This window comes from Ambystoma mexicanum, chromosome 11 (assembly GCF_040938575.1).
Source record: "Ambystoma mexicanum isolate Mex_15411 chromosome 11, UKY_AmexF1_1, whole genome shotgun sequence".
NCBI classification, from domain to species: domain Eukaryota; kingdom Metazoa; phylum Chordata; class Amphibia; order Caudata; family Ambystomatidae; genus Ambystoma; species Ambystoma mexicanum.
The window spans coordinates 853,563,424-853,583,913 of NC_090934.1; the positions used below are offsets into that span (position 1 = coordinate 853,563,424).

Below are 20,490 nucleotides of genomic sequence, written 5' to 3' on the forward strand. Positions count from 1 at the left end.
AATGTACATATATATGTTTATTTTGAACAAAAAGATTGTGATTGCAGCTGCATTTTACTCTAAATTGGCAGGTTTTAAATATGCGTGGTTGGTGCATGTGGACGATTTCTTGCTTTTGGTTGCACACAGATAGGGCTTCAGAGATTGACCAACACATTTGCAGCCTTTAGCAAGGATAGTTGTTTTAAGATCAATCCTCTGAAAACAACACCTTTTCAATTGAGCTTAAGAAAGAGTCACAGGATTTACCTGGTTCTTAAATAAGGTTGAACTAGAAACCCTGAGTAATAGATTTTCCTATTAATTCTAAACCAGGCAAGACACATATCTATGAATTTTTAAGACACTAGGCAACGGCCTTAGCAGGTCCGAGGTGTAAAATCACTGCAAAATATGGGACAATTTCTGTAATAATTAAATTCTATGAAGGAAAGGTTATCCCTAAACTAATCTATGGGGTGGAGATAATTCAACCACGGGTTATGGAGAACATTGCCTACTTGCAGGCCATGATCTGGCATAAGGTGCTCAAACTTCCTAATTGTATTCGAGCAGTGCTAGTCTGCTTTGAACTTGGAATTAAATCAATGCGAGCGAGGGTAAAATGGAAATATTTCTATATCGTAAAATGCTAATTCCACTTAAAAAATTGCTATATAATGATTTTGAGATCTCACTAAGAACCACAAGTGGGACATTGATTACAGGGCTTTCCGAGCTTTGTTTTAATATACTACTAGAAGACAAAACCCCTAGGGAGGCTTTAGCACTGAACCCGGGTACTGTTAAATTGGCACTATATGGAAAAGATTGGATGGATACTATGGAAACAGTACATTATAAGTATGGGAGTTACGCCCATCTAAAGTGGCAGCATAAAAAGCTGGGAGTTTTGGCACCTTACCTCAGGCTGTTTCCAAACAACCAATTGTGTAGTGAATGTATGAGATTCAGGTTAAACCTTTTCCCTACCAGAGAAATCGTATCTGTTCGTAAGTTGTTGCCTAAAGAAATGTTTTACTAATATAAAAGCATTAGAAAATGTGAAACACTTGATGTGATTTGTCGTGCACTGACCATTCTTCGCACTTTATATTTTTAAAAGTATGTTCATAGGGTTTCCAGACAAATGGTCGAACCAATTTGGTCGAAAACCAAATGGTCGAATTTTTTTATTTTTACCCCTTTTTTTGGGGGTGGGGTCCCCCCCAACCCCTTTTTTTTCTAAAAACCCATTTTTTTAAAAACCGAAAACCCAAAAAATAAATATATAATTTAAAAAAGAATTCGCCCATTTGGTTTTCGACCAAATTGCATCGACCAAATGTCATTCGACCAGTTTTCAGTCGACCAAATGTCTGGACACCTGTTCATAGCTTAGAATCTATTGATATATCGGCCTAGCTGCACACATAAGAGTCCTACACAGGCTGAACGCAGCCAGAATCCAGTCTCTGAGTCCAACCTCCAGACTGCACACATTCAACTGATCTCGATACCACTACACCTAATGCTAGGATGCAGCTACCATCAAGCAATTGCATCAGCTGCACACATAATGAGTGCACACAAACAACCTATGATACCCTACTCTCTCAACTACCTGGACTTCGATTCCTGAGGGAGTTCAACCCACAAGCGCTTTGAGGTCATACCAATGATATACAGAGCGCCATATAAATGGCAAATAACATAACATATTGAAAATGTGTGGCAACGCTTGGTGGGAGGAATCCAAAGTCTATGGCATTGGCTGTACTCCAGTTTCTTGACCGATGAAAACTTTTCAAAAATGTATTTATATGAACAGACTAATAGCCTGTATTTTTTAAAGTTTAACTATTAAAAAAGTTTTTTTTTTTTTTAAACTTTGTACTATATCTGTCAATTCAGTAGAAAACTGTAAAAGGTTGAACTTTATTTTTTAACTGTATGCAATAGAGAATTAAAATGTTTTATCCTTTTCTGGGTATGTCAAACTAGCAGACATAGAAATAAAGTAGACAACTTAAAGTGGGCCAGTATTGTGTAACTCAATTTAATTATCTTAGAAGACAGCACATCTTTTCTAATTAATTGGATGTGGAAGCCACAGGGAGCTTTCAAATAATACCATGAATCCTTGGCTCCCTGAGGTCAGTACAGAGCTAACTCCTCATATGTTTACCAGCTGAAACTGATCTGTTTTAGCTGCTGTAGCTTTTAGTGACCGCAATCTGTTTTAAATAAGCAAATAATGTTATTTAGCAGCAATAACAACTATAGATCCAAGAGGCAATTACAAAGTGTCAGTAATATATAATAATATAATAATATATAATAGCACAGGGTAATAAAGCACTTAGTAAACAGCCAGATGTTGAAGATACTTTAGTTTATACTGGTAGCTATAGCTGTCCTGGTTTAGATATGATTTAGGCGGCTACATGTGAACTCTGCAAAGTGCAGAATCATTCCTTTTCATAGCATTGAGCCAAGGTAGATAACGCTGCTCTATGTATATCTTGTGTCAGAAACATTGCTTATGTCCTATTCAGAATATGAACTATCATACATTCTTAATCGCATAAGCTATCCAGGCTTTAATGCATTGGTGCAGTGCAACAGGCAACAATGTAATCAGCCGATAGCGAGTTCCCATGGGGAGAAATGGGTTCCATGTAATAATGTCCCCTCAAAAATGTCGCTATGCAAAAAAAATCACTGAAAATTGCCTTTTTTTGTGGGGACATTACTACATGGAACATGCGGGGGACACCCCCGCAAGCCCCAAACACTTATTTGTCATGGAGAGCGGGGGACACCCCTGCTGCCCCTGTCCCTATATATATATATGGTCACCTATATAATGTCGCCACAACCTTTTCCTGGCGACATTATAGGGATATTATTACTTGATACCGAGAAATGTACATGAGGTGTGCACGTCTATCACGTAATGTAAAAGTGGATGTGTTTAGGTTCTCACATTATGTAACGGTGTATATTTAGTTGCTTTCTATTTCGATGTAATGGTGGTTGTATTGAGCTGGTTCCCATATCATGCAATGTTGGTTGTTTCCCGTGCACAGGACTCACGTGTGATTGTGTCCCCATTGGCAGAGATAAGATAGAGCCAAATATGCAGTCAAATTAGTATAAATCAAATAGATTTTGCAGTGAGATTGCAGAACATCACCGCAGGATGAAAATGTGCCGCCCGCAGAGGCAGCCATCATCAGAACCTGGACCTGGGACTTTAACTCCAGCTCACAAATGGAAATGGCACTTGGACTGCAGCAGCAAAGGGACCTCTGGACCTTGGAAGACATCTCGGACGAGACAGCACTTAACCTGCAGCACTTGGTTCCTGGGAATTCAGCTTCAGCGAGACAAGGAGATGAAACTTGGTGTTTCATTCGGATGGCCCTTGGCTGGTGGATAAACTTGGATTTTTTTATGAGGGTTAATGTTTGCATTTTATAGGAGGGCATTTCCATTTGCGCGTGTGTGTGGTCACTTGTAACTTTCCTGAGGGTTCATTTTTCACTTTCTTGGTGGCTTAAATACACCGATGGCTTCTAACGCTGGACGCTTTTATATGCAGCAGGTCTGGAGGAGGTACACAGGTCGTGCGCGGCCTGCAGTGACCCCCGCCCCAGGAAGCAAGGGATGCCCAGTGTGATGATCGGGGGGGCCGCCGGTGTCATGCGGGCCCCTATGGCGTACAGGCCCTGCGCGCAGCAACGCCACGCAGGAACAGACACGGAGGCGACTGCTCGTCCCGGCGCTCCGGCCCCAACTGCCGGGCGCCGCCTTTATTATCAACTACGCATGCGCGGCGTACACGCCGCGCATGCGCATACTGTGTACTACGTACACAACATCCCTCCTTTTCCCCCCAAACAACAAACCATCAAACATGGGGCCAACGTGGCTCAAACATTGTATACTTAACAGACTTTTGTTGCTCAGGTCGCTGAGTCCATAATAAAGTCTTGGAACCTTTGTGGAGGGCGGCGCCCCTCTCTGCGGGGGTACCTGGGCGGTCCCCGTTCGACATTCTCTGGCTCCGCAGGGTCTCCGGGCGTGTCGACGTCCTCTGGTGGTGCTTCTGCCGCCTGCCTTTGGCCAGGGTCCAGTTCTTCTTCAGAGGTTACTGGTCCTATGCGTTTGAAGAAGGACACATTTCTGGTCACTGTCCCACGCGTGTTCGCCGCTGTGACCATGGATCCCTTGACGTGGGTAACACCCATCGGGTGTGTTTCATATGTCATTGAGAGTTTCCCCTCTGGCCTCCTGTTTCGGACCAGGACGGTGTCTCCTACCGCTATTTCTTTTCCCGGCAGCCTCCGCCTCACTGTCTCCTTTTCGTTCCTCGCGGCCCTGTCCGCTGCCACCTGTGTGTCATCAATCACCCCCGGGCGTCGCTCTCCTGCTTCCGGTATCAGCCCTCTGGGTATGCGCTTGAATAGTGCTTCGGCGGGCGCGATTCCGGTGGACTGATGTGGGGTGGACCGGTACTCACGGAGGAATTCGATCAGATTATGGCGCAGGTCTTCCCCTCCATTGACGGAGATGCGAAAAATTTTGTTAAGGGTCCGCATGAACCGTTCAACCTCTCCATTGGCTCTTGGCCACAGTGGGGTCACTTTACGGTGTTTGATGCCTCGTTCTGCGCAGTATCTGGCGAAACGCTGCCCTTGGAATGGAGCGCCGTTGTCTGAACAGATCTCGAGCGGGAAGCCGTGGGTGGCGAAGATTTTGTCCATGGCCAGGATGGTGTGATCGCTGGCGGTGGATTCTACTAGCTCCACCTCCGGGTACCTTGACCACTGGTCTGTTACCACTACGAAGTGTAGGCCTCTGCCGGTCGAGCCGAAGTCTGCGTGGACAGTACCCCACGGCACGTCGCTCCGTGGCATGGCTTGGATGGGCGGGCTCTTTTCAGCCGGACTCGCGGCTTGGCAAGGGATGCATGCCTTTACGAACTCGGTCACTCGGTGTTCCAGGTCGGGGATCAGACTTTCAGCCTCAGGCGCGCCTTGATCTTGGCCATGCCTTGATGTCCTGTGTGGGCTAGCTGGAGAACCCTTGTGACCAGGGATCTGGGGATCACGATCTGGTCACCTCGTAGCAGTAGGCCATCCGTGGACACTGAGAGCTCATGTCGAGCCTTCCACAACAGTTGCAGGTCCCTCTGCGTCTCTGGGTGTCTTCTGGCGTTGTTCAGGAGGACGTCTCGCCATTCCCCTGTGGCAACCGCTCTTTTCACTCGCAAGAATGCTTCGTCAGAGTTCGAGTCATCTGCAATGTTCTCCCTCGACAGGGCCACTGGCAGGGCTGACTCGACGACGAGATGCACGGCGTCCGCCGCGTCAGATAGCTCTACCGGATTCTGGGCGTCCCTCGTGCCGGGGTGGCGGGACAGGTAGTCTGCGGGGTTGTGGGTGCCCGGGCGGTACACCAGCTTGACGCTGTATTCGATGAGCGATAGCATCCATCTTTCGATCCGGGGAGGCGGCTTTGAGGAGGTGCCCGACAGGATGGGAATCAGGGGTTTATGGTCAGTGACCACGACGACGGGTTTGCCGAGGATATATATCCTGAAGTGTTTGCATCCCCACAGGATGGCAAGGGCCTCTCTCTCGATTTGCGAGTAGCGCCTTTCCGTGTCGGTGAGGGCCTTGCTGGCGTAGGCAATGGGTCTCATCGCTCCCAGTTCGTCGGCCTGCATGAGGACTGCCCCTAGACCTACGGGGCTGGCGTCAACCACGATCTCTGATTCCCGGCTGGGGTGGAAGTAGGCCATCGTCTCCTGCTCTGACAGGGCCTCTTTGATGGCATTGAATGATCTTTGTTCTGCCGCTGTCCATTGCCACGGTACGTCATTCCTGGTGAGTGCTCTCAATGGTTCTGATAGGGAGGCTAGGTCTTTGATGAATCTGCCACAGTAATTGACCATCCCCAGGAAGCTCCGAACTTCTGCAGGAGATGTGGGCGGAGGCGCATCTCTTATGTCTTTTACCTTGCCGGGGTCAGGTGAAATGCCGTTCGCATGGAAGGTGAACCCAAAGAATTCCAGCCGATCTTTCAGGAATTCGCATTTTTCTTGGTGTAGTGTAAGACCTACCGCCTGGAGTCTCTCAAACGTGCGTTCCAGCCTTTTAAGGTGTTCGCTCTCTGACTTGGCGAAGACCAGAATGTCGTCGGACATGTTAATGACACCCCTCAGGCCGGACAACGCTCCTCTTATTGCGTTCTGGAAGACCTCAGCCGCGGATGAGATCCCGAAGTTGAGTCTCTTGTATTGGTACAATCCTTGTGAACGTAGTGATGTACCTCGACTCGGGGTGCAGTTCCAGTTGATGGTAGCCGGATCTGAGGTCTAGTTTGGAGAAGACCTTGGCGCCTTGGAGTTCTCCAACGATATCGTCCAGGGTGGGCGTGAGGTGGCGCTCTCTTTTGATGGCAGCATTGGGTAGCCTCATGTCTACGCAGATGCGTACAGCCCCTGGTTGCTTCGGCTTCGGGGCCACTACGATGGGTGAAACCCACGGGGTGGGCCCTTCTACCCGTTCGATGATGTCTCGGTCCATTAGCTGTTGCAGTTCCGCCTCCACTTGTGCCCTCAGGTGAAATGGAATTCGGCGGTGCTTGAGGGCTGTCGGCCTTACGGATTTGTCGATGTGCAAGCGAATGGGGTCTGCGTTCAGCTTGCTGATACCCTTGAAGAGACTCGCGAACTTGTGTAGCATGCTCTTAAGATCTGCATGGTATACCCCAAATGTGAAATGCACGATGTCGAGCGCTTCTGACGCCGCACAGCTTAGCAGCGAATGGGGGCTGACGTCGGTGACGAAGAATCTTGCCTTGATGGAGTTCTGTCCATGCGATACTGGGGCAATAAATGCACCTTGGATGGGTAAGGGGGTGTCGCCACCGAATGCATATATCCTCGCTGTTGATGTCGACAGTTCTGGTGGGCCTGGCAGGGCTACGTAGTGTTTGGTGGCTAGCACGCAGACTGAAGCCCCGGTGTCGATGAGGATGGGGGTGGGAGTGCCCTTGATGTCGACGGTGCATTTGGGTTGGCGTTTTGTGCTGGAACATCTCGCGATGCTGGAGATGAAGAAGACTTCTTCCTCTTCCTCCTCTTCTTCTTCTGCGAGATCTAGGTCTTGCAGGCCTTGATCAATGGAGGAGATGCCTCTCACTCTGTGGGAACTGCTTCGCCCCACTCTCTCCGGTCCTCTCGTCGTTGTGACAGGGGCAGCCGCACGGCACGTTCTGGCAAAGTGACCCGGTATACCGCACCGGGCGCATGTTCTTGACTTGGCTGGGCAGTCACCGCTGTGGGGGAGGTCATACCCACAGTTCGAGCACGATGGGGCGGTGCTTGGAGCGGACGCGGTGTCGGGCTTTCTCGGCGCCCACCTTGACCTGTTCGCAGCCGACCGTCCTACTGCAAATGCGTCTTCGTTGTGCCCTGGTCGCGAGGCAGCGTCCATTTTCGCGCCTCTGGCCTCTGCCCAGGTCCAGGATCTGCTGGAGGGTTAGGCCAGGCTCCCTCAACACTTGCCTCCGAAGTTTACTGGAGCTGCACCCCTGTAGTAATTGGTTGCGGACCATCTCCTCTTCGTCGGCCCATCTGCAAGAGGTCGCCAGGTGTCTCAGGCGGGCGCAGAATTTGTCCAGGGGTTCATCGTCTAACTGTTTCTCAGCGCCCATGACGAACCTGTCAAAATCCACATTGGCCATGGGTAAGAAATGGTCTTTAAGTGCCTGCTTGACGGCGTCATAAGTGACCACGGGGATGGTCAGGGAGTCATAGATCTTGTGGACTTCTGCGCCTGCTGAATAGATCATGGTCGCAACCTTTTCATCATCGTCGTTAACCCCTGCTGCCCTGAAGAACATGTCCAGTCTTTTAACCCACAGCAGCCACCTCGGTCCTAGCTTGGAAGGGGGTCCAGTGGCATCAAACTCTGGCATGGGGGCTAGGGAGCTGCGGGCTCTGCGGGGAATCGGGGCTGCGGCACCCTCATCGTCTGCGCCGTCACCCATTTTCTTTTGCTAGGTACTCACAGGTGGTAGATGTGGCCTTGTGGTAGTGGTGGGAGCGAAATCCTCTTCTTTCTTCTTGTGTGCCACAGCCTTGCACCAGCAAGACTGTGGGTGTTCCAAAAATTGTTTTTTTTTTTTTTTTTTTTTTTCCTCTCTGCTAGCGCCGTCGGCGAGTGGCGCACGAGCACCCTGTTGGGCCGCAACCACGGTCGCCGCACGTGACGGGGAGCGGATCGAAGAAAAAAAGAAAATGGCCGCCGGTGCGTCGTTAGTCCGTGACGCGGCGGGCTTAACACAGCGTTGCAGCCGGGCACGGGAGTGGGCCGTGGCTCCTCCTCGTCGCCAGTGTGATGATCGGGGGGGCCGCCGGTGTCATGCGGGCCCCTATGGCGTACAGGCCCTGCGCGCAGCAACGCCGCGCAGGAACAGACACGGAGGCGACTGCTCGTCCCGGCGCTCCGGCCCCAACTGCCGGGCGCCGCCTTTATTATCAACTACGCATGCGCGGCGTACACGCCGCGCATGCGCATACTGTGTACTACGTACACAACACCCAGGAATGCGTATTTGCAATGAAATTCGTCGGATCCTCCTTCTGCCTGACCGAGCTTGCTGCATGTCATCCGCTTGCAGATTGAGCCCACCGAGAGACCCTCGATTCACGGAGAACGTTACTGACTGTCGTGACGTGCCATCGTGGCCGCGCACGGCGCGCTGCGTTCCACATCATGCTGCGTTCCACATCATGACGTAAGCCGCTTGAGATGGGGGCGGCCTCACGCGCCGTTCTCCCTGCTCCAAGCTAAGAAATAAAGAAAGTCGCAACGTACAACAGCCGCATGTTTGCATGGAGTTACTTTATGATGTAATAAATTAACGTTCATTACAATCACTCTGAACCTATTCTGTACTTATTTATAGGTGGGCCTCCATGGTATAATCAGCACTCTTTACAGTTACATAAGCAGTGCTTTAAACGAGGGGGCGGGGTAAATTGAGTTTTGTTGTTGTTAGGGGGCGTGGCCTAAGTGCAAATGCTTAGTCCACACCACCCAATCAGATCCCCCACACTCCCTAGTCCTTGCATTCAATGAGCTGGGGTTAAAGAGATGCCAGCTGGGGTCACTGACCACAGATTGGGAGGCAGGGGTGGACTGGCCTATAGGGAACTCAGGAGCTATTCCGATAGGCCTCTACACCCTGGGCCTCTTTTTTATGGTATTTCCAAATGTTCCCATAGGAAAATAGTTGAGTTTACTGAAAATGTGTAGTATGGGGCAACTTTGAAAATAATTTCCAGGGCCTCTTTTGGTTCCCAGTCCACCCCTGTTGGGAGGCAACCCGAAAACCAACACCAGAGCTGCCCTGGCACCTTTGATGGGGCGGGCGCAGTGGGCGAATGCCCAAGTAGATCAATGCACAATCCACCCCTGTCATCAGGCCCCTTCCCTGTGGATTATGATGCTCAACTTAGTTCGGGTGCAGGCAGCACGTGCAGCAGATGCTTACAAGTCTATTTATTTATTTATTCGGATCAAGCTGGCAGGGCTCGGCACAAGGCCCCTCTCCCCTGGCAGAGCCACCTCTATTGGCGCACATCCCCTGGAACAGCCGGTCAATGGTGATAACATTTCGTATTGCTACCACCAAGGGTGGGAATAAAATCATGTGCTCTTCATCGAGCAATGGTGTCTGGTGACTGGCAGTAAAGCAAGCAGAAACAAGTAGGATAGATCCTTGTGAGCAGCCAAACTATCTGCGGTATCATTTTCTCAGTGAGTTCAGTTTATATGCTGGAAGACCCCTGCAGATTTTCCTCTCTATGCCTGTACTTATCCACGTTTTATTAGGCAAAAGTGAGATTATGAACTGGAAAGAGGGAAATACCTGCAGGAGGTCTAGTGGTGTCTAGTGGTGTCAACAGGAGCAGCTTCAAGTATTATTGTGGTGCTGAAATAAATGGAGCATTAGCGCAGACCCACCCATTATGTGCAAAGAAGCCTTCTGCACATTAGATGCAACAGGTCAGCAAAAACATATTTTGTCAACAGGGATCTGCTAAAACAGGTGAAGGTCAGGCGGAAATAGGACCCTGGCACAGACAATGGCCCTCATTAGGAGTGAGTCCTGGAATAAGGTGCTGTAACAACGTTAATGGCACATTTTCCAGACCGGCTCACTCCGTGTCTGCTGGTAGGGACTGTGAAATACCAGCAGGTCTGGCCTGCCGGTAGTTCAGGCCCATACTGGCAGACAATTCACTGAAGCGCTGGTGCTTCAGTGTTCCCATTGCCGTGGAGGGACTCCACGGGAATGGGAACTTACCGTTCCACCGCTGCACGCAATATCCCGGTATTACTGGGATATCGGGCGGTGGAAACGGTAAGCCGAAGATGCCGGTAGGCTGTTGGAACAACTGGTGGCCTATCGGCAACCTCGTAATGAGGGCCAATGTTGTGGGAGGTTGTGATAGGTCAAGGGGCTATGCCGTTTATCACCTGTCAGTGTTATGAGAGAGTGTCCCCTTGTTTAGTGACACAAAGGTTGTTGTTTCATCTGTATTTTGTAGATTGCAGACCAGGAAGTGACATTTTCAGGCATGGTGACGATTCAGACTTTCATCTGCAGCATACATCAGGCCCCTAAATAAGCCATTTTGGGCCTCATTACGGGTCCGGCGGTAACCTTGCCGGTGCTACCGGCGGGTTGCTGCCGGACCCGTAATATTTTACTAGCGTGTGAATTCCCAGTGCCACCGGGAAATTACAACTCCGGCTGCCAGGGAAATCAGGTGCTGGTAAAATGTAAGTCCCCATTCCCATAGAATCACATAGGACTCCATTGGGATGGGGACACGGAAGCACAGGCACCGTTACTAACAGTGCCGGGGCTTCCCTGACCGATCTGCCTACCGTGGCCGCTGCGCCCGGCAGGCTCAGACCTGTCGGGCACATCAGCCCCGGCAGGCAGACTTGGAGTTTGCAGATCCGGAAACAAGGGTGCCGGTGAGCTTAATGATGCCCATTAAGTTAAGCTCAGGAATTTGCTGGCCTAAATTGGCTGCTGTTTGTTTCCTTTTTTTTTAGACCATGCAGAGGAGTGGCATGTGTTAGACCTGCTGGAAGTGGGGCCCTCTCCAGTGGCGGGGCCCCAGTGACGGGGTCAAAGGAAGAGTCTGGCTATGCGCATCATCAATCTCATTATCGGAACCGTCAAGCCTTACTGACCATTGCCTTCCAAAAGCTATCAAACGTAACACGGCTGCTGAACACAGAAACTCACTTGCTGTCGTCCTATTAGTGATGCCACATTTGTATCATAGATTCAGGAGGCAATTCCTGAGATGCAAGTTCTGTTGCCAACGTGTCGCCCCATGGAACCTTCGTTAAAAGCAGATGGGGAATAAGACAGAGGGCCACATTCCTCTACAGTACAGTGGCCGCTGAGTCCATCAGCATGTGAACCACCCTGCATTATAGAGCAGCCAGAAATCCCACTTTGGGGAAGCAGTTCTGATTTTTCCACACTGTGTCCCCCCCTATCCTGACAAACTTCTGCAACATAGTCAAAAATCCAATTTTTAGTGTGTGCCATTAGGTGACGCTTGCGCCACCTACAAGCCAAAACTACTGAATTAGAGAACAGGTAGGGAGAAATTGAATATGAGGAGGATCACAAAGCTTGTAGCTGTTGTTTGTTTATTTGTCCACCCTTTGAATGCCCATGCTGATCCCTCTGGCCATTCCCACCCAGTCCCTGCCCCTCTGTGAGGGATTCAACCATCTGCACGGGAAGAGTGTGGTCGCCTGGGCTTTTTTTGTTTGTTTAAAAGAATGAATGAGGGGAGAACAACCTCCGAAAATATGTGGGGCATTCCCGCACATATTTTCCACGCTCACCGCACAGCAGAAAAATAGTCATTTACTCTGGGAGGGGACAGTTTACCAGCGCCACCCTCCCCTGTCATGTGTAGCTGACACCCGACAGCCATGGGTACATCAAAAGCCTTTGGCAGTGGGCAGCCTGATTAGAATTTCAAGGCCCCATGGATTTGCATTTCCATTGTCAAACCTTGCTGGTGGCGGCGAATACAGAAGAATGTTAATTAGCAGGCCTCACGGACGGCCTGGGTGCAGGAAATGACAATGGAGACCAGATGCCAACAACTCTTTGTAATGCAATGTGTCAACTTGGTACTAACACCCCTCCTTGGTATGAAAGGGCAGTGAATGTCCTGTCTGGAACCACTCCTTTCAGAGCAGGGAAGTATGTGAATTGTAGGAGACGAAAGTCTGCCTGCAACCCCCTACTTCAAAGGAGGCCCATGTTGTGATCAAGCACCGCATAGGGCTCAGTTAATTAGGGAGACACTTTGATGTACAGCAGACAGGAAGATGGGTGGGACTTAGAAGTATATGTTGTCATCCTTCCCCTGTCTGTTGCCAAACACTCTGATTCTGACCTTAAGCATCACTGAAGATTGTTGGTGAAGACCATGGATTGGCTCACTTAAGTTAGGGTTGTCCTACACCAATCTCTGGGCCCGTTAGGCTTTAAAAGAGGGCTGAGACCCTCACTGATCAGATAATCTGAAGACTTTGCAAGGAGTAAGAAGAAGGACTCATTTGCACCCGAGCTGCAGGTACAGTCTACCTTACTACCTTACATCTTCCACCAGTGAAGAAAGGCCAGAGTTCCAAGAGGGACACAAGATCCCTCCCCTTAACATCTCCCAGGGAACAGCGGGAGATACCATACTCAGAGGACCCATCCAGCAGTTCCAGAACCGGTACCCAGCCAGCACACAGCATGCCCTGCTAGGTTATGACAGCAAGCTTCCTAGGTCGGAAGTGCCAGAGAATCTCTGGACAAAGGACAAGGCCCATGCCTGCTAACACCCTCCTGAGCTTTGGGCCATCCGCCTTGAAAGGACACGAGCCCGGCAAAGAAGCTAGGAGGAGTGCCACACAAGCATCATCCAGCGTCCATCTTTTTATGGACAATTTCGAGACAGTCGAGTCCTCGAACTGCATCCGGCTGTACTGCTGACTGTTGTCACACCATAGTCACCAGAGCCGTCCGAGATGCCTCGACCAGCATTCCAGATCCACCAACCAGCACAGAGACAAATATTCTTGGCCCCGAGCCACCGCGCCGGACAGCTTGCAGACGTGCGCCCAGCCTCGCTTGCTGAACTGCCTGCTGCCTGGTACCCGCAGCTGTCCCCCTCCACTAAAGTCTCACAGGCTGCAAAGCGCCCTGGAACCGCCTCGAGGTTGTCGAGCACCAAGAACTTCTTCAGCAGCAGGTACATTGTGGTTCTGCCTCCCTGGTCCTTCTCTGAAGGCCCCTAGAGAAAGTTACAACCCTTTGCCCCTTTGGTGTTGAAACCAAACAACATTGAACAATAAGACTGATTACTTTACCAACTACCCTCCTTTCAGTATCCAGAGTGCATCCCTTTCCTTCGTGAAACTGTCTGTCCTCTGTGTTCCTTTACAGTGTGGGATGTAATTGTAGTGTGCTAGTACTGTCTGTTGTAGTAATAATAAAGTAGATATTGTTATACAACCTTGACTGGACAGTCCCTTTTATCATTGGCTAATAATTGTATTTTCACTGTGTTGCAACTAACCAATGATCCACGACCTTGCGGAGATAAGCCTGCCGCTCCATCCACGTTACTAAAATTGGACAAGAGGGTTCTTATAATTAACTTGTATTACAATCTGTTTGGATCCCTTCTGGTGTACTAGAGGTGTGGGGTTGATTGATGGTTTAGAAACAGTTATTCATCCATGGACCACTCGTGCCCCAGAAGTTGATTCGTCACACCCTCCTCAACCAAAACACAGCTTCACAGAAACTCTTTGAGCTCGCTTTAATCAAGCCTTAGCATCAAACTTTACACTCAAAGTGCCTGCCAGTGTTTTTTCTAAGCAGTCTTCTGAGAGCTAATGACTTCATTGGAACTGTAAACCCACTACTGGTGTAGTAAACATTTCTTATCCAGGTCTGCCTTCAGCCACTCAATTTATAAGCACTATGCGTGTCCTTCACTGACAAACCAGCATTGCCAAAGGCAACAGTTTTGACTTGTGGATAGGTCTCAGCTGTCTATACATATTAACATATTAAGCATTTGCAGGTATTGTTATTAGATGCTCAGGTACTCGCACTAGTGGAGTATTCCCAAAGCAGTACCACAGTAACGGCGATTGAACATCTTGTCATCTTAACAAAGAGCATAATTACAGAGAGCAACCATACCAAAATGAACATTTTTTGAGAAATAATATCCATGGAGTTTTGCTTAAAGGAAGGACGCTGAAAACAAAATGGCTGCTTTGCAAGTTATATCAATAGCCACATGCCGTTGGAAATGAAGTGCACATTTTGCAACTTTGTAGGCTTTCAGAATTTAAAGGGAAAAAGTAGATTATGTGGGAAAAAAATAAATCCTGGATGGGCCAATTCCCCTCGGGCACAGTGCAGTTTAATACATTTTGCCTCTCTTGGGGTCAAGGGTGGGGCAGCCATAGGGACTGGGTGCCTCCGTCTGCTAAGTGATGCTGGGTGTGGGGAGGATCCCCTGGTTACTCCACCATGAGCTGTCATGTAGCAGGGGCCTGTCGCAAGAAAAGCCATGACCATGCTCCTTTATAGTGTAGTGATATGAATGGACACTCTGTACAGCAATCTTCATGCTATACCTTGTCCTAAGACCCCCAGCCTCTCAGCAAGACTCTGATAGGACAATCAGAACACCTGGCAAGATAACATAAAGCCTTCAGGGGAGGAGACAACACCCAGTCCTGCTAGTACAGGGAAACTGTATCAGGAGACACTGGAGTCAGTAAAACCTAAGAACAGTAAAATGTATGTTACTTTTGTGTGCATGAGCTGCGATGCTCAGAGGTTCTCCTAATTATTGAGCACAGTCCATGATTGGGTGATGCTAGCTGGAACCATAGGGCATGTAGTTCTGCTACAGAAGCCTCTCTATACACATGTCCAGACAGAATGATGTTTACAGATGGTGGCCAGATTCTTTGAAGGCGTGTACCACTGGTACACGTGGATGTGGAGGTGGGGCCAGCAGAGCAGTAGGAAAGCCACCGAGCAGCAAACATTGACCAATCCCACTTCAGAGTGCAAGAACAAATAAATGCGAGTAGGTAAGTGAGGCCCCTCAAGCAGGAAAAGCCCCCTATGTATGTTCCGGGTGTTTTCAGGAGAGTGCAGGCATTTGGAGGCTGCGGAAGTGTGGTACTGGAGTGGTTTGGAGGGAGAATCAGAAAGAGGAGAAGGAGCTGGGGAAAGGAGGAGGAGTCTGGAGTAGGGACAAAGAGGACGAGGGGGAGAGTAAGAATGAGGTGGAAATTAAGGAGGAGGTGGAGAGAAAGGAAAAGAGGCAGATCAAGGAAGAGGTGGAAAGAAAAGAAGTATACAACTTCCAGGAGGATGTGGAGACATAGACGGTGAAAGAGCCAGAGATAAGAAGAATAATATGAAGTGGAGGAGGTTGGGAGAAATATCAAATGAGAGGTGGAGAGATACATGAAGGAGGGTGGAGGTAGAGAGGAGGAGGAAAAGGAGAAGAGACTGCACATCCCAAAAGAGGCTGAATCAGATAAGGAAAAGGCACGCTACAAGCCAAACGGAAGGGAATAACGTAGTGGAGGTACGAGCATGTGGCAAAGCATCAAGGAGGCGTCAGAGAATTTGAGAGTCACTTACAGCGGATATTAGAGGAGAGGAGCAGTAGGGAAAGTTCCTTCACATTTGAGATATTATTCGGGCTCATCGAGGAGTTAAAGGGGTGTTGGGTAATAGGGCCAGGTTCCCCAGACATTACCTAAACCAACCTGCAGACCAACATAGGTGGCCTACTTCCCGGTGGCAGCTCTAGGGTTTGGTTTGGTGGCACTCAGCCCTTCCTCTTGCTGCTGCTTAGGCTTAACATGTAAGTGTACTCAGGCCCTGAGATTCAAGTCGAGGGGTCTCACAGGGGTTGAAGAGAGCAGGACAAGAAGCAGAAGACGCAAAGCAACACAATCAGGAATCAAGAAAGAAGAGCATGAACACTCAAACCATCAGACTGGGAGTGACCGACAATTGACAATCACTTCCGTTGAAGGGACCCGAGACTGTTGAACCTAGAGACCTTTTTGTGGAACCAAGAGACTTTTGTTGTTGTCATTTTTGTGTTAAGACCAGAGACTCTGAAGGATTTGAACAAAAAACCCACAGACTTCATTAGATACCTGGGGCTATGCCAGAGCCTTGTATTATAGTAATCCTGAATAAATACTTACATAAAATGTCTCATTCTGTGTGTGATGTTGATCCTGTTGGTTTTGTGACAGTGGTTACAGAGGGTGGAGCATAAGGAGCGAAATGCAGTTCCATGCAACATGCAAATATGAGCATTGAAGTGCAAAATGTAGGTGGTTCCGTCCCCATATTATTGGTGAAATGAAGCCAGTGCATGAGATTGGCAGAATGCCAGTGACATGAATTTCCTGGTCATTGAATAATAATCTTCTCCAGTCGCCACCCATCTTGCGGCTTCACCAGTTCCCCAACAGGCAGGCTCACCTCGCTGACGGGGCTCTGAGAAGCCCTGTTGCTTTCAACGCTCCGTCTCTGTGTCTCCTCTTCATCCTCCTGCGCAAAATCTGCTCCTATGTAGTCAGACAAGGTCTTTACTGGGGTGTTCTGTAAAAAGATTAATTTTTGTATTTAATAACTTTGAAAGAGTATTTTAAAAAAACCAAAGTATTCTATGGAGAAAGGATAAAAACTGGCCCTGTAACAGATGGGAAAATACATTTTAAATGAGGAGTGTTGCTGACCAGTGAGCAGAGTTAATGGCAGGCAACAAGAAATTGAGGAGGCCAGTTGGGGTTTGGCATACCTCTCATTTAGGTGTTGTCTACTCCTGGAAAGCATACTCTCAGTGGGTTTGGCATAATGCCCATTCTTGTGTATTAGTCATAATGCCCATACATTTGTCTGCTTACTGTTGGCATACATAATCTGCGTGGATTTGATTTACTGGCCATTCTATTTCTGCCTGCTCTTGGCATACATAATCTGTGCGGATTTGGTATAATGCCCCTTCAATGCCTGCCTGCTCTTGGCATGCATATTCTGTGTGGATTTGGCATAATGCCCATACAATGTCTTCCTGCTCTTAGGATACATAATCTGTGCGGATTTGGCATAATGCCCATTCAATGTCTTCCTGCTTTTAGGGTACATAATCTGCATGGATTTGGCATAATGCCCATACAATGTCTTCCTGCTCTTAGGATACATAATCTGTGCGGATTTGGCATAATGCCCATTCAATGTCTTCCTGCTCTTAGGATACATAATCTGCATGGATTTGGCATACTGCCGATTCTATGTCTGCCTAGTCTTGGCCTACATAATCTGTGTGGATTTGACATAATGCCCCTGCTCTTGCCAGACATAATCTGTGTGGTCTTCAGCAGTTACTCCTGCAAACTGTTGCAAAAGTGGACATCATGGCGGTGTGCTGGTCATTACCCGTTTGTCCATACCCATCAACATAGTTCTAACATTACGAGGGTGAGTGCATGTGCCGGACAGGCAACCAATCTAGCTCTTTCCATTGCCGACTCAATAAGTGGCCTAACTCCACGAACTCAGGCTCCATTGCCAAGAACTGAATATTGCTACCTTGATGTAACTATCTGCCATTTTCATTCATTTGTTATAAATTGTGGCTGTGGCACACGGTTAAAAAGAAGGAATTTCTTCTCTATAGTTAAAGTGGAATAGGTATTTCCGAAGCTTGTTTAATAATGTAAACTAAGCTTTATTAGTGAGTGGGATGCCCTAATGGGGTTTATGGTCTTTGCATCGATTACTTTCCATCAAGGGTCCTTTCCATCAAAAATATTGCATCGAACAAATGTGTATCAAATGCATTTTTTAATGACCCCCAACCCTCGTTTTGTACCCTTTAAATCCTGCCCCCCCCAACAAAATTAACCCTTTACCCTTTAAAAACATGCATGCATTCGATGTATATTCTTTCGATGCAAATCCCTCGATGGAAAGTCCATCTGGATTCATCAGATACCCCCTAATGGCAGACCTTTCCTCATTGCACCAAGATAGCTGTGTTTATTTTGTCATGCTAAAGCAATATTCAGGTGGCCTGTGTTAGGTGGTACTTTCCTTTCAGGATTGTTGAGCAAGTCACTATTATGTTCCTTTTCAGGTTTCCAAAGCTTTGGGTTCAGTAAACTTTGGTTTCGGATTAGAGGACTATGTGGAAGAAACATCACATTCTTTAAGATATGATAAAATAGTGTCCCCCTGTATTATAATGCTGCATGTTTATTTGAGATAGGCCACTCCCTTGTCTTGTTCATGTAAAATTATAAATCGTTCTGATTTTCTTTTTGTATCCAGTGCAAGGTTGGACTGGCTGACAGGTCAATGCCGAAGGGCTGGCCGACAGCCAGTGAGGGCCAATCTAGTAAACCAGTTTCATGACAAATGCAGCTGGTAGTTTTCAATGTTACGGTTCCAATTCGTAAGAAAATCTAATGGCCCCTGTTCAAGATCCATAAAGATGTAAGCCATGATCCCTGAAGAAAATATCTTTGACACATTCCAAGTGTATTGCTCAGGATTCTTTTATACGTAATATGTTCAGAAGGTGTTAAAAGTCAGATATTATAAGTCAACACGGGTTTCGGGCTAACTCCCAGCACTTCTTCAGGGTTTGATTTAGTACACAGCACAATGTGTCACAGTCCAGCGACTTGCAAAATTGCCCGTGCAGGAGCCATTTGTCGTTAAGAATGCAGCATTTTGTACAGTCCATTCTCACAGTATGTCTCTAGACCTGGGGTAGCTAAGCGGAACCCTCCAGATGTTTTGGCCGACAACTCTGATGATCCTGCATCACTGGCTGTGTTGGTTGTGGTTGATGGGAGTGTTAGGACAACAAATCTGGAGTGGGACAGGTTAGCTAAACGTGTTCTAGATACTTTTCAGTTTGTTTCTAAAAGTTACAAATGACATTTGAAAATGAGGACCACTATTCGTTTGGTACCCAGACCTTGTTTTTAAGATTGCTTTGTTTTCGAGAGTGCAGGGAAAGGGTTACATGAGGCTTCAATTAGCAGCTGGGTGTTAGAAATTGGCCACGTTTAAAGAATTCTTGACTTTACTGAGTAGCTCGATGACGCTGGAGGTTTCAGATTCTATTCACAATAGGTTACTTTCTGTAGACTTCCAGCAGGAAGACTGCACGTTCATCATGTATTCCTATCTCTTTGAGAACAGATGTTTTGAAGTTTTGGAAGTACATGTTTGCAGGCTGTCGTAGTCGTCTCCAATTTCCCACTCCACTGGTTTGAATTTTGGCATCATTTTAACTATTTTTGAATTTCTTCCTTTTTGTAAAAAAATGTATTTTGTGTTCTTCTTTGTAAAGGTTTATATTCTGTAAACCAAACACAAATTAAAAATAAAATACATCATTCAGTTCAGGACACTCCTCCCTCCCCTCTTGGTGTGAGTAAGTGGTGGTTGGCACATTTGCAGGAACTCCTATACAGTGTTGCTCACCTGAACTGATGGGTTTTATGGCAGTGGGATGCTCAAATAGTTCCTGCTTATAAATTCCACACTGTTCTTTCTGCATCTTGTTCATGAGATGTCTGAAGTCAGGCTTGGATCTTGGTGGGGATCCAGTTCTGGCATATATTCTCAGTGATTCCTCTTCTATTTTAGCTTTTGTTAGGTTGCATCGTCTTCTTGTGCAATGCAGATTACCTTGCGGCATGGCTGGTCGATCCAGCATTGGCTATGGTTCTGCATGCAGCACATGGTTGGATCTCTCTTGTGCTGTGATGTCCACCATGTCTAAGGATTTGAGGTTGTAATGGAGCTGTATCCCTATTATTGTTTGAGATGATCTATATAGCAATATTGCCAGACAGACAATCTGAAAAACCGAGCAGGACAAGCTTCGGTTTGTGGCCCTCATCATTTATGCATGTTTCTTCTGGTATGTGTGTGACCCAAGGGCTTTTAGAACTGAACATTGCTGCTTGTTGATTCTGCTATTCTTTGGTTGAAGGTTTTTGGCCTGCATCGTTTAATTTCCCCCTCGTTTGTCATATCACGCAAGTGTCCTGCAGCGGTTCATGTAGACTAGTTTGCACAACCTGCGTCTTTCAAGCTTCTTCGATAATACTGAGCCTTCATCAGTTAGATGTTAGACCATCTGTGGCTAGCTCCACCAAGAATTCACTTGATGTGTCCTTAATTATGAGTTATTCTCTCTTGAACATTCGAGCAGGGTTTTCATAGTTCACCACCTAACAAGGCGGCTTGCCTAGCTTCTTTTGATAGACATGATGTTTCAATAGATGTGTGTCTTTGATCTTC

The 20,490-nt window shown here is 47.8% G+C and overlaps 1 protein-coding gene across 1 annotated transcript in view; it reads right to left on the minus strand.

Annotated features, from left to right (window-relative positions):
- The window catches only part of LOC138505049 (uncharacterized), a 271,079-nt gene that overhangs the window by 135,233 nt on the left and 115,356 nt on the right, over positions 1-20,490 (minus strand). The window contains exon 10 of the mRNA XM_069625377.1: positions 16,648-16,767. Coding sequence (XP_069481478.1) covers positions 16,648-16,767 — 120 coding nt within the window. The remainder of the gene's footprint in view (positions 1-16,647; positions 16,768-20,490) is intronic.